The sequence below is a fragment of the Eleutherodactylus coqui genome, chromosome 12 (assembly GCF_035609145.1).
Source record: "Eleutherodactylus coqui strain aEleCoq1 chromosome 12, aEleCoq1.hap1, whole genome shotgun sequence".
NCBI classification, from domain to species: Eukaryota; Metazoa; Chordata; class Amphibia; order Anura; family Eleutherodactylidae; genus Eleutherodactylus; species Eleutherodactylus coqui.
In genome coordinates this window covers 74,956,949-74,978,342 of record NC_089848.1, presented here as the reverse complement: position 1 = coordinate 74,978,342, position 21,394 = coordinate 74,956,949, and the positions used below count along the sequence as shown (strand labels likewise).

General features: G+C 45.4%; 1 protein-coding gene across 2 annotated transcripts in view; it reads left to right on the top strand.

The window, feature by feature from the left end:
• Positions 1–3,832: 3,832 nt before the first annotated feature.
• The window catches only part of PITRM1 (pitrilysin metallopeptidase 1), a 56,269-nt gene continuing 38,707 nt past the window's right edge, over positions 3,833–21,394 (top strand). The window contains exons 1-7 of one of the 2 annotated variants that reach the window (XM_066585597.1): positions 3,833–4,002; positions 6,869–6,971; positions 12,040–12,146; positions 17,104–17,255; positions 18,891–19,005; positions 19,088–19,184; positions 20,351–20,511. In XM_066585597.1, coding sequence (XP_066441694.1) covers positions 3,965–4,002; positions 6,869–6,971; positions 12,040–12,146; positions 17,104–17,255; positions 18,891–19,005; positions 19,088–19,184; positions 20,351–20,511 — 773 coding nt within the window. In that variant the 5' untranslated portion in view covers positions 3,833–3,964. Of the gene's footprint in view, positions 4,003–6,868; positions 6,972–12,039; positions 12,147–17,103; positions 17,256–18,890; positions 19,006–19,087; positions 19,185–20,350; positions 20,512–21,394 lie in introns of those variants that run through there. The other variant, XM_066585598.1, reaches the window with a different exon arrangement.

Here is a 21,394-nt window from a genome sequence, read left to right as displayed (position 1 = left end):
ACACTGTATTTCTGTTGACGGTACGAGCTCTAGTTTTTTCCTTTTCTACATACTGTGTAATGGAGCTTTCTGCAATTCCTTGCGTCCCATCTGGATCATAAGTGATCTCCCGCTATCCCCAGGACGTAAGTTTACGCCCTGTTGCGGGAAGGGGTTAATGAGCAATCCCCTCTCTAATTCATTGGATACTGTAAATGTGACCAATCTTCAGTGGGTGTGCTTTGAAATTTCAACAATAGCCATACCCACTTTTGGGGGTAACCCCCATGTATTGAATTGGTCCTCTTTATTAGGGAACATATTACAAAATCTTCTGGCTAGTACATGACCCTTTAGAAGGTATTTCTAGTCAGCCATCATGGTCCTACACAAGGCCTTGTCCGCTTTAAGGCCTCATGTCCACAGGCAAAAGAAGAATTAAAATCCGCAGCGGATTTTAACTCTTCTCCTGCCCGCGGATCTGCATCCCATAGGGATGCATTGACCACCCGCGGGTAGATATATACCCGCGGATGGTCAATAAAAGTGATTTTTTTAAAAATGGAGCATAAAAAAATCTGGACCATGCTCCATTTCGTGCGGGTCTCCCGCGGGGACGGCTCCTGCAGGCTTATATTGAAGCCTATGGAAGCCATCCGGATCCGCGTGAGACCAAAATCGGAATTTACTCACCTGCTCCGGATCTTCCCTTCGCCGTGGCGCCATTTTCTCTCCGTCGCGGCCGGATCTTTTTTCTTCGGGCCGGCGCATGTGAAGAAAATTAATTCTTATTTTTATGCCTCATGTCCGCCGGGCAGGAGGGACCCGCTACGGATTCTACATGGAGAATCAGTAGTGGGCCTGATTTTCCCCGTGGACATGAGGCCTAACCACTTAAGGACTAGGCTGTTTTGTACCTTAAGGACCAGACACATTTTAGGAATTTTACCCATGTGGTGGTTTAACTGCCCTACTTTTTTTCCTTCAGTCACCAAAATTATTTTTGCTGTGATTCTTTTCTGTGACATATAGGACTATTTTTTATATCTTTTTCACTGACTTTTTTTCTGTTTTTCTACTTTTATTGGGCGTAAAAAGCTGAAAAAAAGATTTTTTTTAGCATTTATAGTTTTTTTTAATTAGTGCATTTACGCTAAAATAAAGTATGGGAACGGGTTCTTCATTTTATTTCGGACGTTGTGATTAGAGATGAGCGAGCACCAAAATGCTCGGATCCTCGTTATTTGAGCTTTTCCTAAAATTCGAGAGCTGTACTCGAGTAACGAACCCCATTGACTTCAACAGGAGACTCTTTTTTGTATGGGACCTGCCGGTTGCCGAGTTTTTTTTTTTTTCCTGTGTTCTCTCTCTCTTTCTCCTCCGCCAAGCCAGCCACAAACTACCGTTGACGTGCGCAGCGTCGCAGCGGGGAGGGGTCAAATCTGACACGTCAGCGCCAGGGAGGCGCCAAAACTGGGAAAGAACCAATCCTCCGCCGCGGCAGCAGAGGATCGCAGAGTTTCTTCCATTGAAAACAATAGGTGCTGCAATGCTAGAGCACGCAGGGAGATAAAGCGTGCCGCAATTGGCTTCCCGCATCGCAGTACCATGCAGGAAAACATCGCTCATGTGCATGACCCCGTTCAAAAGAATGAGGTTCACATCTGTGTGATATTTCTGCTTCTTGCAACGCACAAATCACGCACGATTTTGATACCCGCGGTCGTAAGGGTGAACGAGCCTAAAGGCCCCTTTAGACACAATGATTATCGCTCAAAAGCAGTCTTTTGAGCGATAATCGTTGCATCTAAATGCGCGGCCATCGTGCACTGTTCGTTCATCACTCATTTCTAGCCAGCTAGATATGAACGATGAGCCTTATCAGCTCTGCACGCTGATTTTCTCAGCGGGCGGTGCTGATAGTATTCTTTCAGCTGGTATCCCGCTGGCAGTTCTCAGCAGGACACCAGCTGAAAGCACTGAGAACAAAGCAGCTGTTTGCATATACAAAACAGCTGCATTGTTATCCAAGCTATCGCGGTGGTGCCCCGCTCCGCCTGCATAACTCGTAAGTAGCTAATTAGCTACTTAGAGTTATGCAAAGATGACCACTCAACTGTCGTTGAGCAATCACCGCTCCGTGTAAATGGGCCTTTAGGCCTCATGTCCACAGGCAAAACTGAATTGCAGAATTCCTGCGGGTAACCCACGCGGATGAGCCACAGTTCAATATGCCCATAGAGAATCACTGGGCATCCGCGGGTAATAAAATACCTGCGGATGTCTTTTTATCCCAGCATGCGGATCGCACGAGCGGGATAAAAATCGCAGCAAGCTCCGTTTTCTGCAGATTCCTGCATGGACGCCTTCCATGGAAGTCAGTGGAAGCCATCTGATCTGTGGCACCCCCGCAGCTGACATGCCACGGGAAAGCAGATTTGAAAAAAAAAGAACTCCACGCCTGCACACTCCACAGTGCAGAAAAAAAAATATCCGTCCGGGACGAGGAAGACCCGCACCGCATCTGGATAGGTGAGAAAAGGTCCATGGCTGCGGGCACGGGTGGCATCCGCTCGTGCCCGTGGTCATGGGGCCTCATGTGGATTCACACTGAAACTGATAGATGAAAACTCGTCACGTGATTTTGCTCTGTGCTTCGGGGTCAGGGAGAGAATTACCTTACAAGGAAGCTCCAGTTGTGACAAAAGCGCTGTCGCTAATGAAGTGGACATTTGGTGTATCTGCGTCAGACTTCAGGGTGGGCCACAGAAAAGTAGCCCAGCGTAATGGTGCATTCCGGTCTGTGAATACACAGCGTATTTATGGGCCAAAATCTACTGTTCCTTCCTTTTTTTCTGCCTATCAGCAGTCCTTTGACCCGTGTGACTATGTGGCGTATTGACACAAAAATGAGTTAAATCGCATTGGATTCAGGTGCAAATGCACAGTTTTTCAGCGTATTTCCGTACCAAGATGGGACATGCTGCCGTGTATTCACGCCATCGCATTGTGAAAAAATACGCTCATGTGAACAAGGCCAGTGAAATAAATGGATTTTATTCAGTGCGTATCACGTGCGCCATACGCCGCACAGATATGTTTGTGTGAATAAGCCCTAACACACTTATGAAAAGCTAAGAGAAAAATCTCTTTGTTGCCTGTAGCCACCAATCACAGTGCAGCGTTCATTTCTTATACCGCTGAGGTAAAATTAAAGCTGCGCTGTGATTGGTTGCTATTTTCCTATACCGCTGAGGTAACATGAAAGCTGTGCTGTGATTGGTTACTATTTCTTATACGGCTGAGGTAACATGAAAGCTGTGCTGTGATTGGTTGCTATTTCTTACACGGCTGAGGTAACAAGAAAGCTGTGCTGTGATTGGCTGCTATTTCTTATACGGCTGAGGTAACATGAAAGCTGCGCTGGGATTGGTTGCTATTTTTCTATACCGCTGAGGTAACATGAAAGCTGTGCTGTGATTGGCTGCTATTTCTTATACGGCTGAGGTAACATGAAAGCTGCGCTGTGATTGGTTGCTATTTTCCTATACTGCTGTGGTAAAATTAAAACTGTGCTGTGAAAATCTGCCTCTGTTACCCATAGCAACCAATCACAGCTCCGCATTCATTTTACCTCAGTAGTATAAAAAATACCAACGAACATTACCTCAGCAATGTCAGAAAATAGCAACCAATCACAGCGTAGCTTTCATTTCTGATCCTGCTAAGGTAAAATGAAAGCTGCGCTGATTGGTTGCTATGGGCAACAGACACTTTTCTCCCAGCATTCCTAAGTGTTATGTAGCCCACCCTGTGTAATTGCTCCTCACACAGACAACTGCCCACTTCTCCCATTATAGCGCTGCTCTCTTCTACACTCCGCTATGACGGATATCTCCCGCCTCTTCCTGCCGGTCACGTGACTGTCTTTGAGCCGCTTCTTCCGTAGTCCGTGGAGCCGCGCCGGCGGTGTGTGCGGGGAGCCATGATCCGACAGGGGAGAGCCGGGCTGCGGCTGAGCCGGTGTGTACGGGGCGCGGGGTGACAGCACAGCTGTTTGGGCACTTCTGTCAGGAGGTGACAGCATATCCTTCCGCCTGTTGCTGGGACTTGTGGTTCTCTATTAGCATTAGGCTCTGTCTACAGCGGAGTTTTGGTTGTACTTAGGCTGGCTTCACACGAACTACCAACCTGCCAGAGGCCTCCATGCTGCTGATCACACGTACTGTGCGAAATCCGTGTGCAGCAAAGCCACAGCGCTCTATCATGGCGTGTATCACATGCAGTACACCCCAACGTAGGGCATGGCGGCCTGTGGCGCTCTATCATGGCGTGTATCACACGCACATACATCCCAACATAGAGCGTCGCTGACCGCCATGCACTATCATGCTGTGTATCACACGCACGTACACCCCAACGTAGGGCATGGCTGCCTGTGGCGCTCTATCATGGCGTGTATCACACACACATACACCCCAACGTAGTGCATGGCAGTCGGCGGCGCTCTATCATTGTGTGTATCACACGCACGTACACCCCAACGTAGTGCATGGCGGCCCACGGCCCTCTATCATGCTGTGTATCACACGCACATACACCCTAACGTAGTGCATGGCGGCCCCTCGGCGCTCTATCATGGTGTGTATCACACGCACATACACCCCAACATAGTGCATGGCGGCCCATGGCGCTCTATCATGCTGTGTATCACACACACATACACCCCAACATAGTGCATGGCGGCCCATGGCGCTCTATCATGCTGTGTATCACACACACATACACCCCAACATAGTGCATGGCGGCCCATGGCGCTCTATCATGCTGTGTATCACACGCACATACACCCCAACATAGTGCATGGCGGCCCATGGCGCTCTATCATGCTGTGTATCACACACACATACACCCCAACATAGTGCATGGCGGCCCATGGCGCTCTATCATGCTGTGTATCACACACACATACACCCCAACATAGTGCATGGCGGCCCATGGCGCTCTATCATGCTGTGTATCACACACACATACACCCCAACATAGTGCATGGCGGCCCATGGCGCTCTATCATGCTGTGTATCACACGCACATACACCCCAACATAGTGCTTGGCGGCCCATGGCGCTCTATCATGCTGTGTATCACACGCACATACACCCTAACGTAGTGCATGGCGGTCCATGGCGCTCTATCATGCTGTGTATCACACGCACATACACCCCAACATAGTGCATGGCGGTCCATGGCGCTCTATCATGCTGTGTATCACACGCACATACACCCTAACGTAGTGCATGGCGGCCCGCGGCGCTCTATCATGCTGTGTATCACACGCACATACACCCCAACATAGTGCTTGGCGGTCAGTGGCCCAGAGCAAGTAACATAAGGTCATTGCTGTGTGCGACTGTCACCAGCAGGCACTAATTGCGCTCCTGTGCAGCCGCCCTTGGGTCGCTCTCACACGATTCCAATTGTGGAATCCATGATCGTCACCCACACCGACGTAATATAACATTCGCATATCAGCTGTGATGACCGACGGCGATTGCTTTTTCTCCAAGTGGATTTAGAATCGCAGCATGTACTATCCTAGCGATCGAATGGGTCAGTCTCTGGCGGGAACCGAACAGCGCTGGTGGGCCCATTGACTATAATGGGGTCCGTCTCCTTTGTGCCCAGCTGGCCAGCTGCTGGACGGAAGAAGCGCTGCATTTGTGACAGACCCTCCGACTGGTGGTGTCGGCGCAGATGTGAAACCACCCTAAGGGCTCATGTCCACGGCCGGGGTTTGAATTCCAGTATCCACGTAGGGCACCCGCGCGGATGATCTGGAGTTCAAGCTGCCCATAGACAATCATGGGTGCCCGCAGCTTAATTACCACATACGGGTTTGTTTTGCGGACCTGGTCTGGAAAACAAATCGCAGCAGGCTCCATTTTGCCGTGGATCGGCTTCCATTGAAGTCAATGGCAGCCATCCGATCTGCGCACACCCGTAACGGTCACTGCAGAAGGGCCGTGGATCCCCTGGAAAAGCAGGAGATTTAAAAAATAAATTAATTCCACTGCACATGTTTGGGGGGCTTGCCGTGACTAATGTCCTCATACCACGGGTGGGGTGGGATTCCGCGGCGGGGCTCCGACACACAGAACCTGACCCTCCCGGGGACATGAGGCCTAAATGTCACCATGAAAAGAGAGCACATTTTCAACTTCCAGGTCCTCCTAAATAAACCCGTATGCAGCTTTAGTATAAGATGTAAATCCTAAAACATTCTAGAGAAAGTCCAGCAAAACGATTTTCAGAAAACGTTAGAAAAACAATGGGGTCTGTGCTTCAGTATGGGATCCAGTCACGGCTGCCAGAGAATCAGACCACAGAATCAGCCCCAGGCAGGGATGTGACGGATCCTGGTGGCAGCCATATGTAGCAATGTGCATTCCGCTACAGATCGAACAATCATCAGTATTTGCAGGGAGGTCCTGTACCCCGCAGCGGGTGTTACAGCTGAGGCCGGTTTCACATCTGCATCAAAACCTCCAATCAGCGATTCCTTCACGGATCTAGCTCAAAGCGCTGGAAGAAAGTGCTGCATGTAGCGCTTTTTCTTTTGTCCAAAGACCAGGCAGCTGGATGGAAAGCAGACGGACCCTGTTATAGTCAATGGGGTCCACCCGGCGCCGTTTGGTTCTGTCCAGAGATGGAGCCGTTTGGCTGCAGGGATTCCCCTTTCCTGCTCTCCGATCAGTGCAGGAAAGCAGAACCCCGAGCGCAGATGTCAAACCACCCTGACCCAGTGTCTATTCAGATAAGTGGCCAATACATACTTGGTGCGGGTCCGCAGAGGGTTTTTAACTTTTTTTCCCCCATTCTTTTTCTCTAGTGCACTTTTTAAAAACTCATGGAGATGTCAAGCGAGTTCAGCAAGTGAAAAGGCCTTGCAGTATAAACCGGGCGAAACTATCCATGGATTCACTGTGAAAGAGGTATGACGTCGTCAAGTAAGGAATGCTTCATAGAACCTCTATGGGTCTAACAGCCCACAGAACTGTACGAGGAGAATTATGGTATAACCGAGGTCTCCAATGCCGTATTAAGGAGAACCTGTCACCAGGTACACTACCGTTCAAAAGTTTGGGGTCACCCAAACAATTTTGTGTTTTCCATGAAAAGTCACACTTATTCACCACCATGCGTTGTGAAATGAATAGAAAATAGAGTCAAGACATTGACAAGGTTAGAAATAATGATTTGTATTTGAAATAACATTGTTTTTACATCAAACTTTGCTTTCGTCAAAGAATCCTCCTTTTGCAGCAATTACAGCATTGCACACCTTTGACATTCTAGCTGTTAATTTGTTGAGGTAAGCTTGAGAAATTGCACCCCACGCTTCTAGAAGCATCTCCCACAAGTTGGATTGGTTGGATGGGCACTTCTGGCGTACCATACGGTCAAGCTGCTCCCACAACAGCTCAATGGGGTTCAGATCTGGTGACTGCGCTGGCCACTCCATTACCGATAGAATACCAGCTGCCTGCTTCTGCTGTAAATAGTTCTTGCACAATTTGGAGGTGTGTTTAGGGTCATTGTCCTGTTGTAGGATGAAATTGGTTCCAATCAAGCGCTGTCCACTGGGTATGGCATGACGTTGCAAAATGGAGTGATAGCCTTCCTTATTCAGAATCCCTTTTACCCTGTACAAATCTCCCACCTTACCAGCACCAAAGCAACCCCAGACCATCACATTACCTCCACCATGCTTAACAGATGGCGTCAGGCATTCTTCCAGCATCTTTTCATTTGTTCTGCGTCTCACAAACGTTCTTCTTTGTGATCCAAACACCTCAAACTTGGATTCATCCGTCCACAACACTTTTTTCCAGTCTTCCTCTGTCCAATGTCTGTGTTCTTTTGCCCATCTTAATCTTTTTCTTTTATTGGCCAGTCTCAGATATGGCTTTTTCTTTGCCACTCTGCCCTGAAGCCCAAAATCCCGCAGCCGCCTCTTCACTGTAGATGTTGACACTGGTGTTTTGCGGGTACTATTTAATGAAGATGCCAGTTGGGTACCTGTGAGGCGTCTGTTTCTCAAACTAGAGACTCGAATGTGCTTATCTTCTTGCTTAGTTGTGCAACGCGGCCTCCCACTTCTTTTTCTATTCTGGTTAGAGCCTGTTTGTGCTGTCCTCTGAAGGGAGTAGTACACACCGTTGTAGGAAATCTTCAATTTCTTAGCAATTTCTCGCATGGAATAGCCTTCATTTCTAAGAACAAGAATAGACTGTCGAGTTTCAGATGAAAGTTCTCTTTTTCTGGCCATTTTGAGCGTTTAATTGACCCCACAAATGTGATACTCCAGAAACTCAATCTGCTCACAGGAAGGTCAGTTTTGTAGCTTCTGTAACGAGCTAGACTGTTTTCAGATGTGTGAACATGATTGCACAAGGGTTTTCTAATCATCAATTAGCCTTCTGAGCCAATGAGCAAACACATTGTACCATTAGAACACTGGAGTGATAGTTGCTGGAAATGGGCCTCTATACACCTTTGTAGATTTTGCACAAAAAACCAGGCATTTGCAGCTAGAATAGTCATTTACCACATTAGCAATGTATAGAGTGCATTTATTTAAAGTTAGGACTAGTTTAAAGTTATCTTCATTGAAAAGTACAGTGCTTTTCCTTCAAAAATAAGGACATTTTAATGTGACCCCCAAACTTTTGAACGGTAGTGTACGTGCGCCTGAGCCACAGTCAGCATGAACAGGTATGTACATGGCAGCGGTGTATCTATGTACTCTGGTATGCTGGGGCATTTCAGAATAAACCTACTTACAAGATCCGCCCTGAACAGGATCATCTAGTTTGACAGCGTTTTCCCCCTCTGGTGTACATGGGAAAAGCTATGACTCTAGATCACATGTGTCAAACTCAACCGAATATCATTTCTCTTCTTCCACCTGTACATGGCACAACTGCTCCTTGACTCGTGGGCAGAGGTTATTGCTATATTTTAGAGTCTACCGTAGAACATAACAATAACCTCTGTCCATGACTTGCGGTGCAGTAGTACCATGCATTGGTGGGAGGAAAGAAATGATATTCAGCCCACGGGCCATGAGTTTAACATCCCTGCTCTAGATGATGCAGGTTTGGAGAGGGTAATGCGGCCCACTCCCCATGACTCCAAGCTCTGTTCGGAGTGGATCTTCGAAGTCTGTTTATTTTGAAACGCTGCAGTATTTCAGAATAAGACCAGATATGCCCACCATGTACATACCTGTCCCGGGTTCATGCCGCCTGACGTCAGTTACCATGCCTGTGTTCAGCAGACTGTAGTTGCTGCACAATAAAGGTGCTTTTGTTATGACTGGACATTGATGCAGAAGCTCTGGGGCATGAGAATACACTGGCACATACGCATTATGTGATCATTCAGGTGTCCTCTAGAGATTTTGATGCAGTTTTGCACAATTCTGTATGTATCTTATCGCAAGTAATTGGACACCTGAGCAAGAATCAAGTAGTATTTTTATTTGCTTATGTTAATACTTAGTGGGGCTCCTTTGGCCCTAATGACATCAGATACTCTCCGTGACATACTTTCTACTGACGTCTGATACACTTCAGCTGGTATTTCCCTCCATTCATTTGGCAAATGTCTGACAAGTTCTCTCACAGAAGATAGACGCTGTTCATATTTTCTGACCCGTCGTTCTAGTTGGTCGCAAAGATGCTCATTAGGTTTTAGGTCGGGACTCTGTGCAGCCGGTCCAATCGTGGAACATTCATATCCGCAAAACAACATAAAAATGTTAGATTTGTGATGAGGCGCATTCTTGTTGGAAGTATGGCTGACTATTTCCAGGGTATTACTACTTGGTCGGCAGCACGTTACTGTCTAGTATGTCAAGGTACATCTCTACCTTCTTGTCACTACAGCCAATTGACAGGGTTCATGCCACATAAAACCTCTAGACTATATCGGAACCTCCATCGTGCTTAACTGTTGCCACAACACACTCGGGCAGGTGGCGTTCCCCCATCATCCTCCACACCCAAGTACATTCATCTGATCTGCAAATGGGGTAGTGGGATTTATCCCTCCATAGAACGTTCCTCCATTGCTCCACTGTCCAATGACGACACTCTCTGCATCATTGTAGACCAGCCAATGTATCTTCTTTGAGAGAACTTGCCAGGCATTTGCAGGATGAATAGAGAAAAAAAAAGCTGATGTATCACCAGTAGGGCCTCTCTCTACGGCCGCCTGCAGATGGCCGGGTCGGATCCGACTGTGAGAATTCTCGCAGCGGGACCCAACCCGAGCGCCTGCAGAGAGCATCATGGAACTCACCCGCTCCAGCCCTTTCATGTGCCGGCTGCTGGGCAGCCGGCCCATGCGCAAAGCGGAGCCGGCGGCCGGGGAGTGACGTTTCTGTGTGGGGCTCTGCGAGCCCCACACAGAATTAGCACATGCTGCGGTTTATTTTGTGCACGTAATTTCGCGCAGATAAACTGCGTCCGTCTGCATAGGATTGCGTATTGTAATGCAATCCTATGCAGACGTATACGGGCGGAAATTCTGCGGGGAATCCCGCCGCGGAATTTCCGCCCGTCTGCAGGCGGTCTATAGCACATCTATTTGACAGGGTGGAAGACAGCAAAGGGGTGGTGTATTTGGGTTACATGTTTCTGTGATGTCTAAACAAACCCGCAGTAATCGCTACAAGTGAAATAGGTGACGGGGTTGTTGGCACTGACTGCACTGAAGTGATTTGACTGGCAATGAAACATGGAACATCGCTGCTCCGATCTATAAGTGAATATGTAATTTTGTTAATTAAAACAAAAGGAAACCATTTTTATCTGGAAAACCCCTTTAAGGAGTCCTAACATATAACAAGTGCCCTGCAGGGTTTTTTTTTGTTTGTTTGTTTGTTTTTTTTTAGTGCTGCCTTGGGAAGAGGTCATTTATATCCTAGCCCTAAAAAAAAACCTTTCATTTCTACAGGTATGTGGGGCTAATGGAGCACAAAAGGTTAGTTAGGAAATTAGCATTCAAACTTGTAACATGCTGGCAGAGGTTTATAGGGAAAAAAATAAATCTTATTTGTATAACGCCAACTTATTCCGCAGAGCTTTCAAGTAATTTATTTATTACCCCCAGCAAGCTGGGTAAGGATTAAAGCCTTTCGAATACTTCCTTTTAACCTGAAACTAGTAATATTGTCAGTAATGTAAACTTAACCCCTTCCCGCTCCAGGGCGTAAACGTACGTCCTGGGGATAGCGCGGGATCATATATGATCTTGCGCTATCCCGCAGCGGGAGACGGCTGTCAGTCACAGCCGGCGTCCCGCTGCAACAGCGGGGGGGCATCGGAGATGCGCCCCCCCCCCCCCCCACACACACACTGTTAACCCCTTCCCTGCCGCGATCTAAGTAGATCGTGGCAGGAAAGGGTTCACAGAGGGAGCGCGCTCCCTCTGTGTCTGCAGCCGGCTCTCGCGATGTCGTCGCGAGAGCCTGGCCTGTCGCCATGGCAACAGAATGCCAAACACTGGCGTCCTGTATTGCCAATGCCTATCATCGCTGTATAATCGATAAGGCATAGCAGGGCAGGATCCCTGCCATGCCTTATCACAGCGATGAGCAATACTGTGGTCAAGGTCCCCTAGAAAAAATGGATTGTGTAATTTATGCTGCAAGATTAACGCTGTAAAAAAAAAAAAAAAAAAGCTATGGCAGAATCAATGCGTTTTCTCTCCCTGCTATCATAAAAAAAAAAAGTTTTACAATATAGTCAATGTACTCAAAAATGACACCACGCAAAAAACAAGCCCTTATTTGGTCGCGTCGATGGAAAAATAAAAAAATTATGACTTTTGATAAATGGAGAAGAAAATCCGCCAAAAATCATTGCGTCCTTAAGCCCAAAATAGGCCATGTCATTAAGGAGTTAAAGCCGTATATCAGCTGCTAATTTCCTACTATTTGTAATACCGCATAAACGTTATTTAATATATAAAATATACATTATTTCACTACAGGTGACTCCTGTTCCTGATTTGTTTTTAACTGCAGTAAAGCTCGACCATGAAGGCACCGGCGCAAAATATCTGCATGTTGCAAGAGAAGACTCAAATAACTTATTCAGGTATACCACAAAGGAGCAATGATGCCGCCATTCACTACACACATGTATATATGATGTATGTAAACTCCAGTACATCACAATCCACACTGATGCGCTGTTTTCTTTAGTCTGTATTACAGTATTTACAGTAATATAGAATTTCTCACTTCATATCGAGCATTTGTAGTGGTTTCTTATATTTAAATTGCTTTGTTTGCATTTTATATGCCTTTGCTCTGTCGTTCTGTTGAGACAGAGGTTCAACATCAATGCACACAGCGATTAGAATATATATATATATATATATATATATCTCTAATCGCTGTGTGCATTGGATGCAAATGTTCATCAAACCCTATTGCAAAAATGATTGTCAGCCCCACACACGCACACACACACACACACTGTTTGCCCCCAAAGGTTTCTATAGCTTTTGCATTTGAAAGGCTGTCCACTATTAGAGAGCTGTCAATTCTATCCTCACATTTTGCAGCAGTGCCCCCTTCCAACTTATAGATGCTCATATACACTACCGTTCAAAAGTTTGGGGTCACCCAAACAATTTTGTGTTTTCCATGAAAAGTCACACTTATTCACCACCATGCGTTGTGAAATGAATAGAAAATAGAGTCAAGACATTGACAAGGTTAGAAATAATGATTTGTATTTGAAATAACATTGTTTTTACATCAAACTTTGCTTTCGTCAAAGAATCCTCCTTTTGCAGCAATTACAGCATTGCACACCTTTGACATTCTAGCTGTTAATTTGTTGAGGTAAGCTTGAGAAATTGCACCCCACGCTTCTAGAAGCATCTCCCACAAGTTGGATTGGTTGGATGGGCACTTCTGGCGTACCATACGGTCAAGCTGCTCCCACAACAGCTCAATGGGGTTCAGATCTGGTGACTGCACTGGCCACTCCATTACCGATAGAATACCAGCTGCCTGCTTCTGCTGTAAATAGCTCTTGCACAATTTGGAGGTGTGTTTAGGGTCATTGTCCTGTTGTAGGATGAAATTGGTTCCAATCAAGCGCTGTCCACTGGGTATGGCATGGCGTTGCAAAATGGAGTGATAGCCTTCCTTATTCAGAATCCCTTTTACCCTGTACAAATCTCCCACCTTACCAGCACCAAAGCAACCCCAGACCATCACATTACCTCCACCATGCTTAACCGATGGCGTCAGGCATTCTTCCAGCATCTTTTCATTTGTTCTGCGTCTCACAAACGTTCTTCTTTGTGATCCAAACACCTCAAACTTGGATTCATCCGTCCACAACACTTTTTTCCAGTCTTCCTCTGTCCAATGTCTGTGTTCTTTTGCCCATCTTAATCTTTTTCTTTTATTGGCCAGTCTCAGATATGGCTTTTTCTTTGCCACTCTGCCCTGAAGCCCAAAATCCCGCAGCCGCCTCTTCACTGTAGATGTTGACACTGGTGTTTTGCGGGTACTATTTTATGAAGATGCCAGTTGGGTACCTGTGAGGCGTCTGTTTCTCAAACTAGACTCTAATGTGCTTATCTTCTTGCTTAGTTGTGCAACGCGGCCTCCCACTTCTTTTTCTACTCTGGTTAGAGCCTGTTTGTGCTGTCCTCTGAAGGGAGTAGTACACACCGTTGTAGGAAATCTTCAATTTCTTAGCAATTTCTCGCATGGAATAGCCTTCATTTCTAAGAACAAGAATAGACTGTCGAGTTTCAGATGAAAGTTCTCTTTTTCTGGCCATTTTGAGCGTTTAATTGACCCCACAAATGTGATACTCCAGAAACTCAATCTGCTCACAGGAAGGTCAGTTTTGTAGCTTCTGTAACGAGCTAGACTGTTTTCAGATGTGTGAACATGATTGCACAAGGGTTTTCTAATCATCAATTAGCCTTCTGAGCCAATGAGCAAACACATTGTACCATTAGAACACTGGAGTGATAGTTGCTGGAAATGGGCCTCTATACACCTTTGTAGATATTGCACAAAAAACCAGACATTTGCAGCTAGAATAGTCATTTACCACATTAGCAATGTATAGAGTGCATTTATTTAAAGTTAGGACTAGTTTAAAGTTATCTTCATTGAAAAGTACAGTGCTTTTCCTTCAAAAATAAGGACATTTCAATGTGACCCCAAACTTTTGAACGGTAGTGTGTATATATATATATATATATATATATATATATATATATATATATATATATATATATATTGGAAGGGAGCACTGCTGCAAAATGTGATGATAGAATTGACAGCTCTCTAATAGTGGACAGCCTTTCAAATGTAAAAGCTATAGAAACCTTTGGGGGCAAACGTGTGCGTGTGTGCGTGCCTGTCTGTCTGTCAATCATTTTTGCAATAGGGTTTGATGAACATTTGCATCCTTTGTCTTCTACAGCTTCTACATATCACTGTATATAGAAACAATATGAAATCCCTCCGTGGGGCTGCACTGCTGGCTTAGCTTCCAGTCCTTGGCCTACACTTATTGGCTCATTTGTGTCCACAACAAAGATTGGTCATAAATTAGCTGATAACATGCAGGAGGGAAACCAAGCACCAGTCCAGTCGCACTGTCCGATCTCCTGTTGAGGCCAAGAGTACTTTTACATGGGCTAAACGTTGCCTGAGAGATCGCTCAAATGAGCAATTACGAGTTACAATTGCCCCATGTAAATATTTAATCCAACAGGGCAAGCGAGTAAGAATTGTTTACTTGTCCGAGTCACTTGGTTTTCATCTAACCTAAAAACCGAGCAACTGTCAGCCTGTGTAAACAGGCAGTTGTTCATCTATGAATGAAGGCAGATGGGCGGAAGAGATCCCAGGCACACTCCACCTCTATTTAATGAGCGATTATCACTCCTATACTAAACCACAGTAGTGATAAATGTTGGGATGACTGTGTGGGCTCTTTGATGCACGGCACTGCTGTGAAAAGTACCTGTAGACTGCAGGTTCTGTTTACATTGATATGTAGAAGCCAAGCTGTGCCAATGATGAGCCTACAATCCATGCATTTAAGTGGAAAACAAATTGTCCCCCCAAAGGTGTCCATAACCTTTTAAATGTGTTTTCCTACTAGACACATTTATCCCTTATCCACAGGATAGGGAATAAATGTCTGATCACTGGGGAGTCCAAATGTATGCTAACAGTAGACCATCCAAATGCTTCATGTGAAAGGAGCAGCGGTGTGCATGCATGACCTCCACTCCATTCACTTCCATGGGATATATGGAGATCTATGTGCTTGGCAATCTTCCTGTATCCCATAGAAGTGACTTGATTGTTGGTCGAGCATGTATACCACAACTCCATTCACCTGGGGCATTCAGGTGTGCTAGGATTGCTAAGGTTTCCAGTGTTTGGACCCCCTTGTACATGTACAGCGTACATCAGGTGTCGGTGTCTATAGGGGTCTTGGGAACGGAGTCTGCTCTATACACAGCGGATGATGGGTATACTTAACAACCAACAGTCGCTCAAAACCTCCATCTCGCATGCATGATGGTTTCTCAAAAAGCTGGATAGTGTGCATTATTTTCTCCCTACTCCTATCAATCGGTGTGTGTGTGTAATGTATAATACATAGAAGGAGGAAGTAATGATAGTCTTACCAATATGAACATCTATAGAAAAGTGGTATGATCATTAGTGTTCAGTCTGGAGGGGGCTGCTTGTCATTCTTCTCTGCTGATTACGTAATAGAGACGACCTCATCCTTGTAGGAAGACGGGAAGTTCTAATGTCTGTGTTCTGTAGACCGTTTCAGAAAGTCAAACCCACCCCCACTACAGACGTCACCGTTCCCAGTACTGGCTGGAAGCCAAGTACTCTAAAGAGAACGGGACGTCACCGGGACAGCGCACAGAGCAGCTTTGAATGTCATATAACTGGGGTGTTTTCTGTAGGAAAGAAGGATTTTGGAAGTAGATTTCACATGGACAATCGATCCCATTAATATTCTTGTAAGTGCAAAAGTAACTGGACAACCCCTTGAACTTGGTCATTTATTTTCCTGGTTCAGTTGTCTTCTTACTGCAATCCATCAAACCGTTATATAGGGTGGACTACGGAAAAGTAGACCAGCACCACACTCGTGTGATAGCTGTTTAAAAAAAAAAATCTGTCTCTAGCAACCAACCACAGCGCAGCTTTCATTTTACCTCCACACTCTAAGAAATAAAAACTGCGCTGAGATTGGTTGCTTTGGTCAACAAATATAGATTTTATTATTTTTTTTTTATCAGGCAGATTTCAAAGGAGCGTAGTGCCAGCCTACTTTTCACGTGGTCCACCCTGTAGTTAAGGCCCATTTACACGTAACTATTGTCAAACGAACGAAAGTGCACGACAAGTGTTATGTCTAAACGCAAGCTCTTGTTTGTCGCTCAGTTTCAGCCAGCATAAAAATTATCGTTGGCTTGCTCACATCTCGTTACTTCTAAACGCTCCCTGCTCAGTGCTTCATATAGAATGAAGCACTGAGCGACAAATGAACAATTCTCAGTGATCTGCCTGTCTAAACATTCGCCATGCATGCAAACAACTAGCGGTGACGTCACTCGTGTGTGCGCTCTGTTGAAACGAGAATCGTCCCTTGTAAAGGGTGCATAGATCTGTAGTGTTAAACTACTGCTTGTTGCCTGGTGGCACTGTGATAGAGCGCCTCCCACAAGCTCCTCCAGCAAGGCAGATGACCCCTATTTTATGTTGAAGAGGTTGTAGGAGATTAGAAAGAAAGGTGCCATATTTAATTCAAGCTGTCTGGTTTTGCAGCTCCGCTCTATGAACTTCAATGGAGAAGAGCTGCAATACCTGATACAACCTGTGGACATGTGTGGTGCTGTTAATGAAGAAAGAAACCATGTTATACGCCTGTAACCATCTAAGCAGCAATGCTTCACGACTAAGTTTAAACCAGTTAGAAAACTATCCACCCTCCTCTCTCAAAGGTACTAAATACACATCTTCCTGTTTTTCAGTGTACAGTTTCGGACGACCCCCCTGGACAGCACCGGAGTCCCGCACATTCTGGAACATACAGTTTTATGCGGTTCCCAGAAGTATCCATGTAGAGACCCTTTCTTCAAGATGTTAAATCGATCCCTATCCACATTTATGAATGCGTTCACAGGTAGGAGCACTTTACGTTCCCGCCACTTCAGAGTATTCTATGATGAAAACTACTGGAACCTTGTTTAGCGATTTACTTAAAGTTACGTATGTTTAACCCTTCAGTGCCACAGTATATGTACGTTCCTCTGTGCATAGGGTTTGTAAATAAGCTCTTGCGCAGCTTATTGAAGGGAAAATAAGTGTTATGGTGGTCAGAAAACTTTTTTGAAAGATTTTTTTTTTTAAATACAGCAAAAAAATTCTAAATCTGGTATTGTCGCAATTGTACTGACCCACAGAATAAAGTTATCATGCCATTGTTGCCCCAGAATGTACACTATAAAAACAAGACCCACCCCTTTGCCCTCTAAAAGTGGCAAAATTGCAGGTTTTTTTTACAATTTCACTCAGCTTAAAATTTCTTACATTTTTCAGCACATTAAATGGTATATTAATTTGCACCATTGAAAATACAACTTGGTCTGCAAATAAACAAGCCCTCAGATAGCTACATCAATGGAAAAATAAGAATTTAGACTTTTTGAAAGTCTATCCAGCAGATCAGACTAACTTTATGGTCAGCGGATGTCCAATTGCTGGGACAGATGCCAAGAGCAAGGGTTGCAACAGTCCCCACACGAATGACGTGCATATGCATGACATTCATTTCAATGACAGCGTGACAGCTTGCAGACTACCAGCGCCTCACTAAGGCTGCCTGTCCACTAGCGTTTTTGCATTGTGTTCCCCGCGGCGATAATCCATCCGTGGGTAACGTAGTGAACGCTTTCCATAGCGTTGCTATGGAAAGCACAGCCCCCCCTGTCCGCGAGCGGAGAATCCTAGCGATTCTCTGCTCACGGCAGGCAAATCACAGCATGCTGCGAATTGCTGCGATTCTTCGCAGTGAACTTACCTTTCAGGCTCACCGCAGAGGTTCGTCTGCTGGCTCCTGCTTCCCGGCGGTGGCCCGTGGACAGGAAGCCTGACTCTTTTATAAATTACTAACTAATATACCCGGCTTCGCCCGAGTTAATTTGGTACTGGTGTTTATCTGGTGTTCACACGGAAAATCTTATGAAGTCGTGGTTACTTTAGAGATACTGAGGAAAAACATATGTTCACCATTTGGCATAGTTCTCTGCGTTACCCAGGAAACACCACGTGGAGGTAACCATGCGACGTTTCCTTTATATAAAATGACATCAGGAAGTGAGAGAATTAGATTACGTACATAAAATTTGGACACTAATTCTTTTGCGCTTAGAATTGAATAATCGAGTTGGGACCCATTAGCTTTTCCTATTTATGACATAATCAATGCTCGTGCCAAATTTCCCGTTTCTATGACACCGGAAAGTGAAAAAATTACATTCCGCACGTAAAATTTCGACGCCAATTCTTTTGCGCTAGAATTGAATAATCGAGTTGGGACCCAATTACTTTTCCTATTTTGGAGATAATCTATGCTTGTGCCAAATTTCACGTTTCTACGACATCAGGAAGTTGGAGAACTTTTGACGAGTCAGTGAGTGAGTCAGTGAGTGAGGGCTTTCAGCTTTATATATATATAGATTTTATACTCCTAGAATCACAGCATAGCATAACTGGACCTGAGTACATGTAACAATCTCTTCTAATGTTATTTCTGCAGCCAGCGATTACACAATGTACCCGTTCTCAACTCAAAATGCCAAGGACTTCCAGAACCTCCTGTCTGTCTATTTAGATGCTGTATTTTTCCCGTGTCTGAGAGAACTGGACTTCTGGTAACATTGATTTAATAGGAACACTATTTTCTGACGCCACATAATACTTTCTGTATACTGAATTCTTTCTCAATTTTTACAGGCAAGAAGGATGGAGACTAGAGCATGAAAATCCCACTGATTCCACTTCACCCCTGATATTTAAGGGCATTGTGTTCAATGAGATGAAGGGTGCATTTGTGAGTTTCTTTTTTTTTTTTTTGTAAATGGGTATTTTCGATTTTAGACTTTTATGCCATGTCTGCAGGATACACCATATGTGGTGACCAAGGTTGGTTGGGTTTTACATGAAACGGCATAGCATACCCACTTGGCTGTTATCATGCTTCTGGCCCCAGAGTACAGAACACTAGAGATGAGCGAGCATACTTGCTAAGGGCAATTGCTCGAGCGAGCATTGCCCTTAGCGAGTACCTGCCCGCTCAAGAGAAAAAGTTCGGGTGCTGGTGCGGGTTAGGGGTGAGTTGCGGCAGTGAGCAGGGGGAGCGGGGGCAGAGAGAGGGAGAGAGAGATCTCCCCGCTCTCCGCTGCTCCCTGCCCACCGCCGGCAGCCGAACCTTTTCTCTCGAGCGGGCAGGTACTCGCTAAGGGCAATTGCTCGAGCAAGCATTGCCCTTAGCGAGTATGCTCGCTCATCACTACAGAACACTATTCTGATCTCGGACAAATGAGATTTCATGTGCAAAAGACTGGAAACTTTTGCACGTGAAAAGTGAATGCATGTTGACAAACAGGAGACCTTGCATAAGACTTGATCTGATTGAGGATTCATGTGGATGAAAAACTTTTCTTTCGGTTTGGCTTTTATAGCATTGAGGCCCCTCCCACATGCCACAGTTATGTGCTTGAAAATCTAAACATTTGCATATTTTAAAGATACCTTGTAATTCTTCAATATGCCTACATGAGCGGAAATAGATTGCGATTTTCCGCTCGTATAGGAGAAATTTTAGCATGCTGCAATTCTGGACGTATTCCAAACGGATGATTTCCATTCAAGTCAATAGAAGTTAACCCACCCGCAGACATCATTGCGGAAGGGTCGCGGGATCCGCGTCAATGCCTAGCGACAGCGCGGCATAATCTGTACTGCGCATGTGCGCCAGCTGGCACATCCGCAGCACAGATTATAAAGATTGCGGACAGGTACGTAGGGGTCACTGGCCGAGCGCAGGGTCTGATTCCGCTGCGGGATCCCACATGCGGAATCCGACCTGGCCGTCTGCAGGTGGCCTATGGCTTGACTTTCTTGGCGTTGCAGTTTCAATATTGAATGTATTTAGATGAATGGTAAATGTTGCTTGTTTAATAACTTACAGTAAGATACGTATTTTGTTTCCCTTAGACGGATAATGAGAGAGTATTTTCACAGCAGCTGCAGAACAAGCTTCTTTCAGACCACACATATTCTGTGGTATCTGGAGGAGAACCGTTAGACATCCCAGATCTCACCTGGAATCAGCTGAAGCAATTCCATGCCACTCACTACCACCCAAGCAATGCCAGGTACAACGTAGGAACGTTGATATCACACGCTGTGCACCATTCCAGTTTAGCAACTTCAAAGCTATATCAACATGGATCTTAAATTGTGCTCACAGTACAGACTTCATATCTCTTCCAGTTATATGGAGAGGTTTTTTTTCTGTCTTTACTTTTTTCTTTCTCTTTAGGATTATATTAGACTGTTATGCTTCCAGAGGTTGATTTAAATCTCCAGTTTTAAAGTTATAGCCTCATTAAAATGGACCCCGTCTGTATGCCTTATTAGGCCACATGGACATTGTAGATGAGCTTTCTGCTTGCAACATTCCCCCCCCTCCCATGAGCCAGAATGGAGAACCGCTCTGGGGAACACAAGTCATCCTTGTATTACAAGGATGGCTGTTCAACTTCATGGCCACCATGTAATACAACATTACCTGCTGGCCATGACTTTCCATAGCTAAACAGGTGTGTGCTGTAAGTAGAACATGAGATGAGATTGGTTCAGTTACTGCATTTTGAATGGGGTTGTCTTGGATGACACAACTCTTTAATACAGAGTAATTAGGAACAAATATTGGGGGGGGGGGTGCAGTTACTAAGACTTGCATCTCATACACCAACCTTAAAAGCATTTTTCAGGCAAATGTTGTTGATGACCTGTCCTCAGGATAAAACGTCAGTAACTAATCAGTTGGGGTCTTCTGCTTGGATTCCTGACCCATGAGCTGTTCGGGTACTCACTGTCATCGGCAGAAACACACAGCGTACAGAGAGGAGGCAGATGACCCTGACCCCTGTGTAATGGCCAGCACTGGTAATTTTGCAGGCGCGCTGTGCAGCTGCCATTACAGTCAATGACAATTGTGCCTACAATAATTGCACATGCACTGCATGGGTTGGA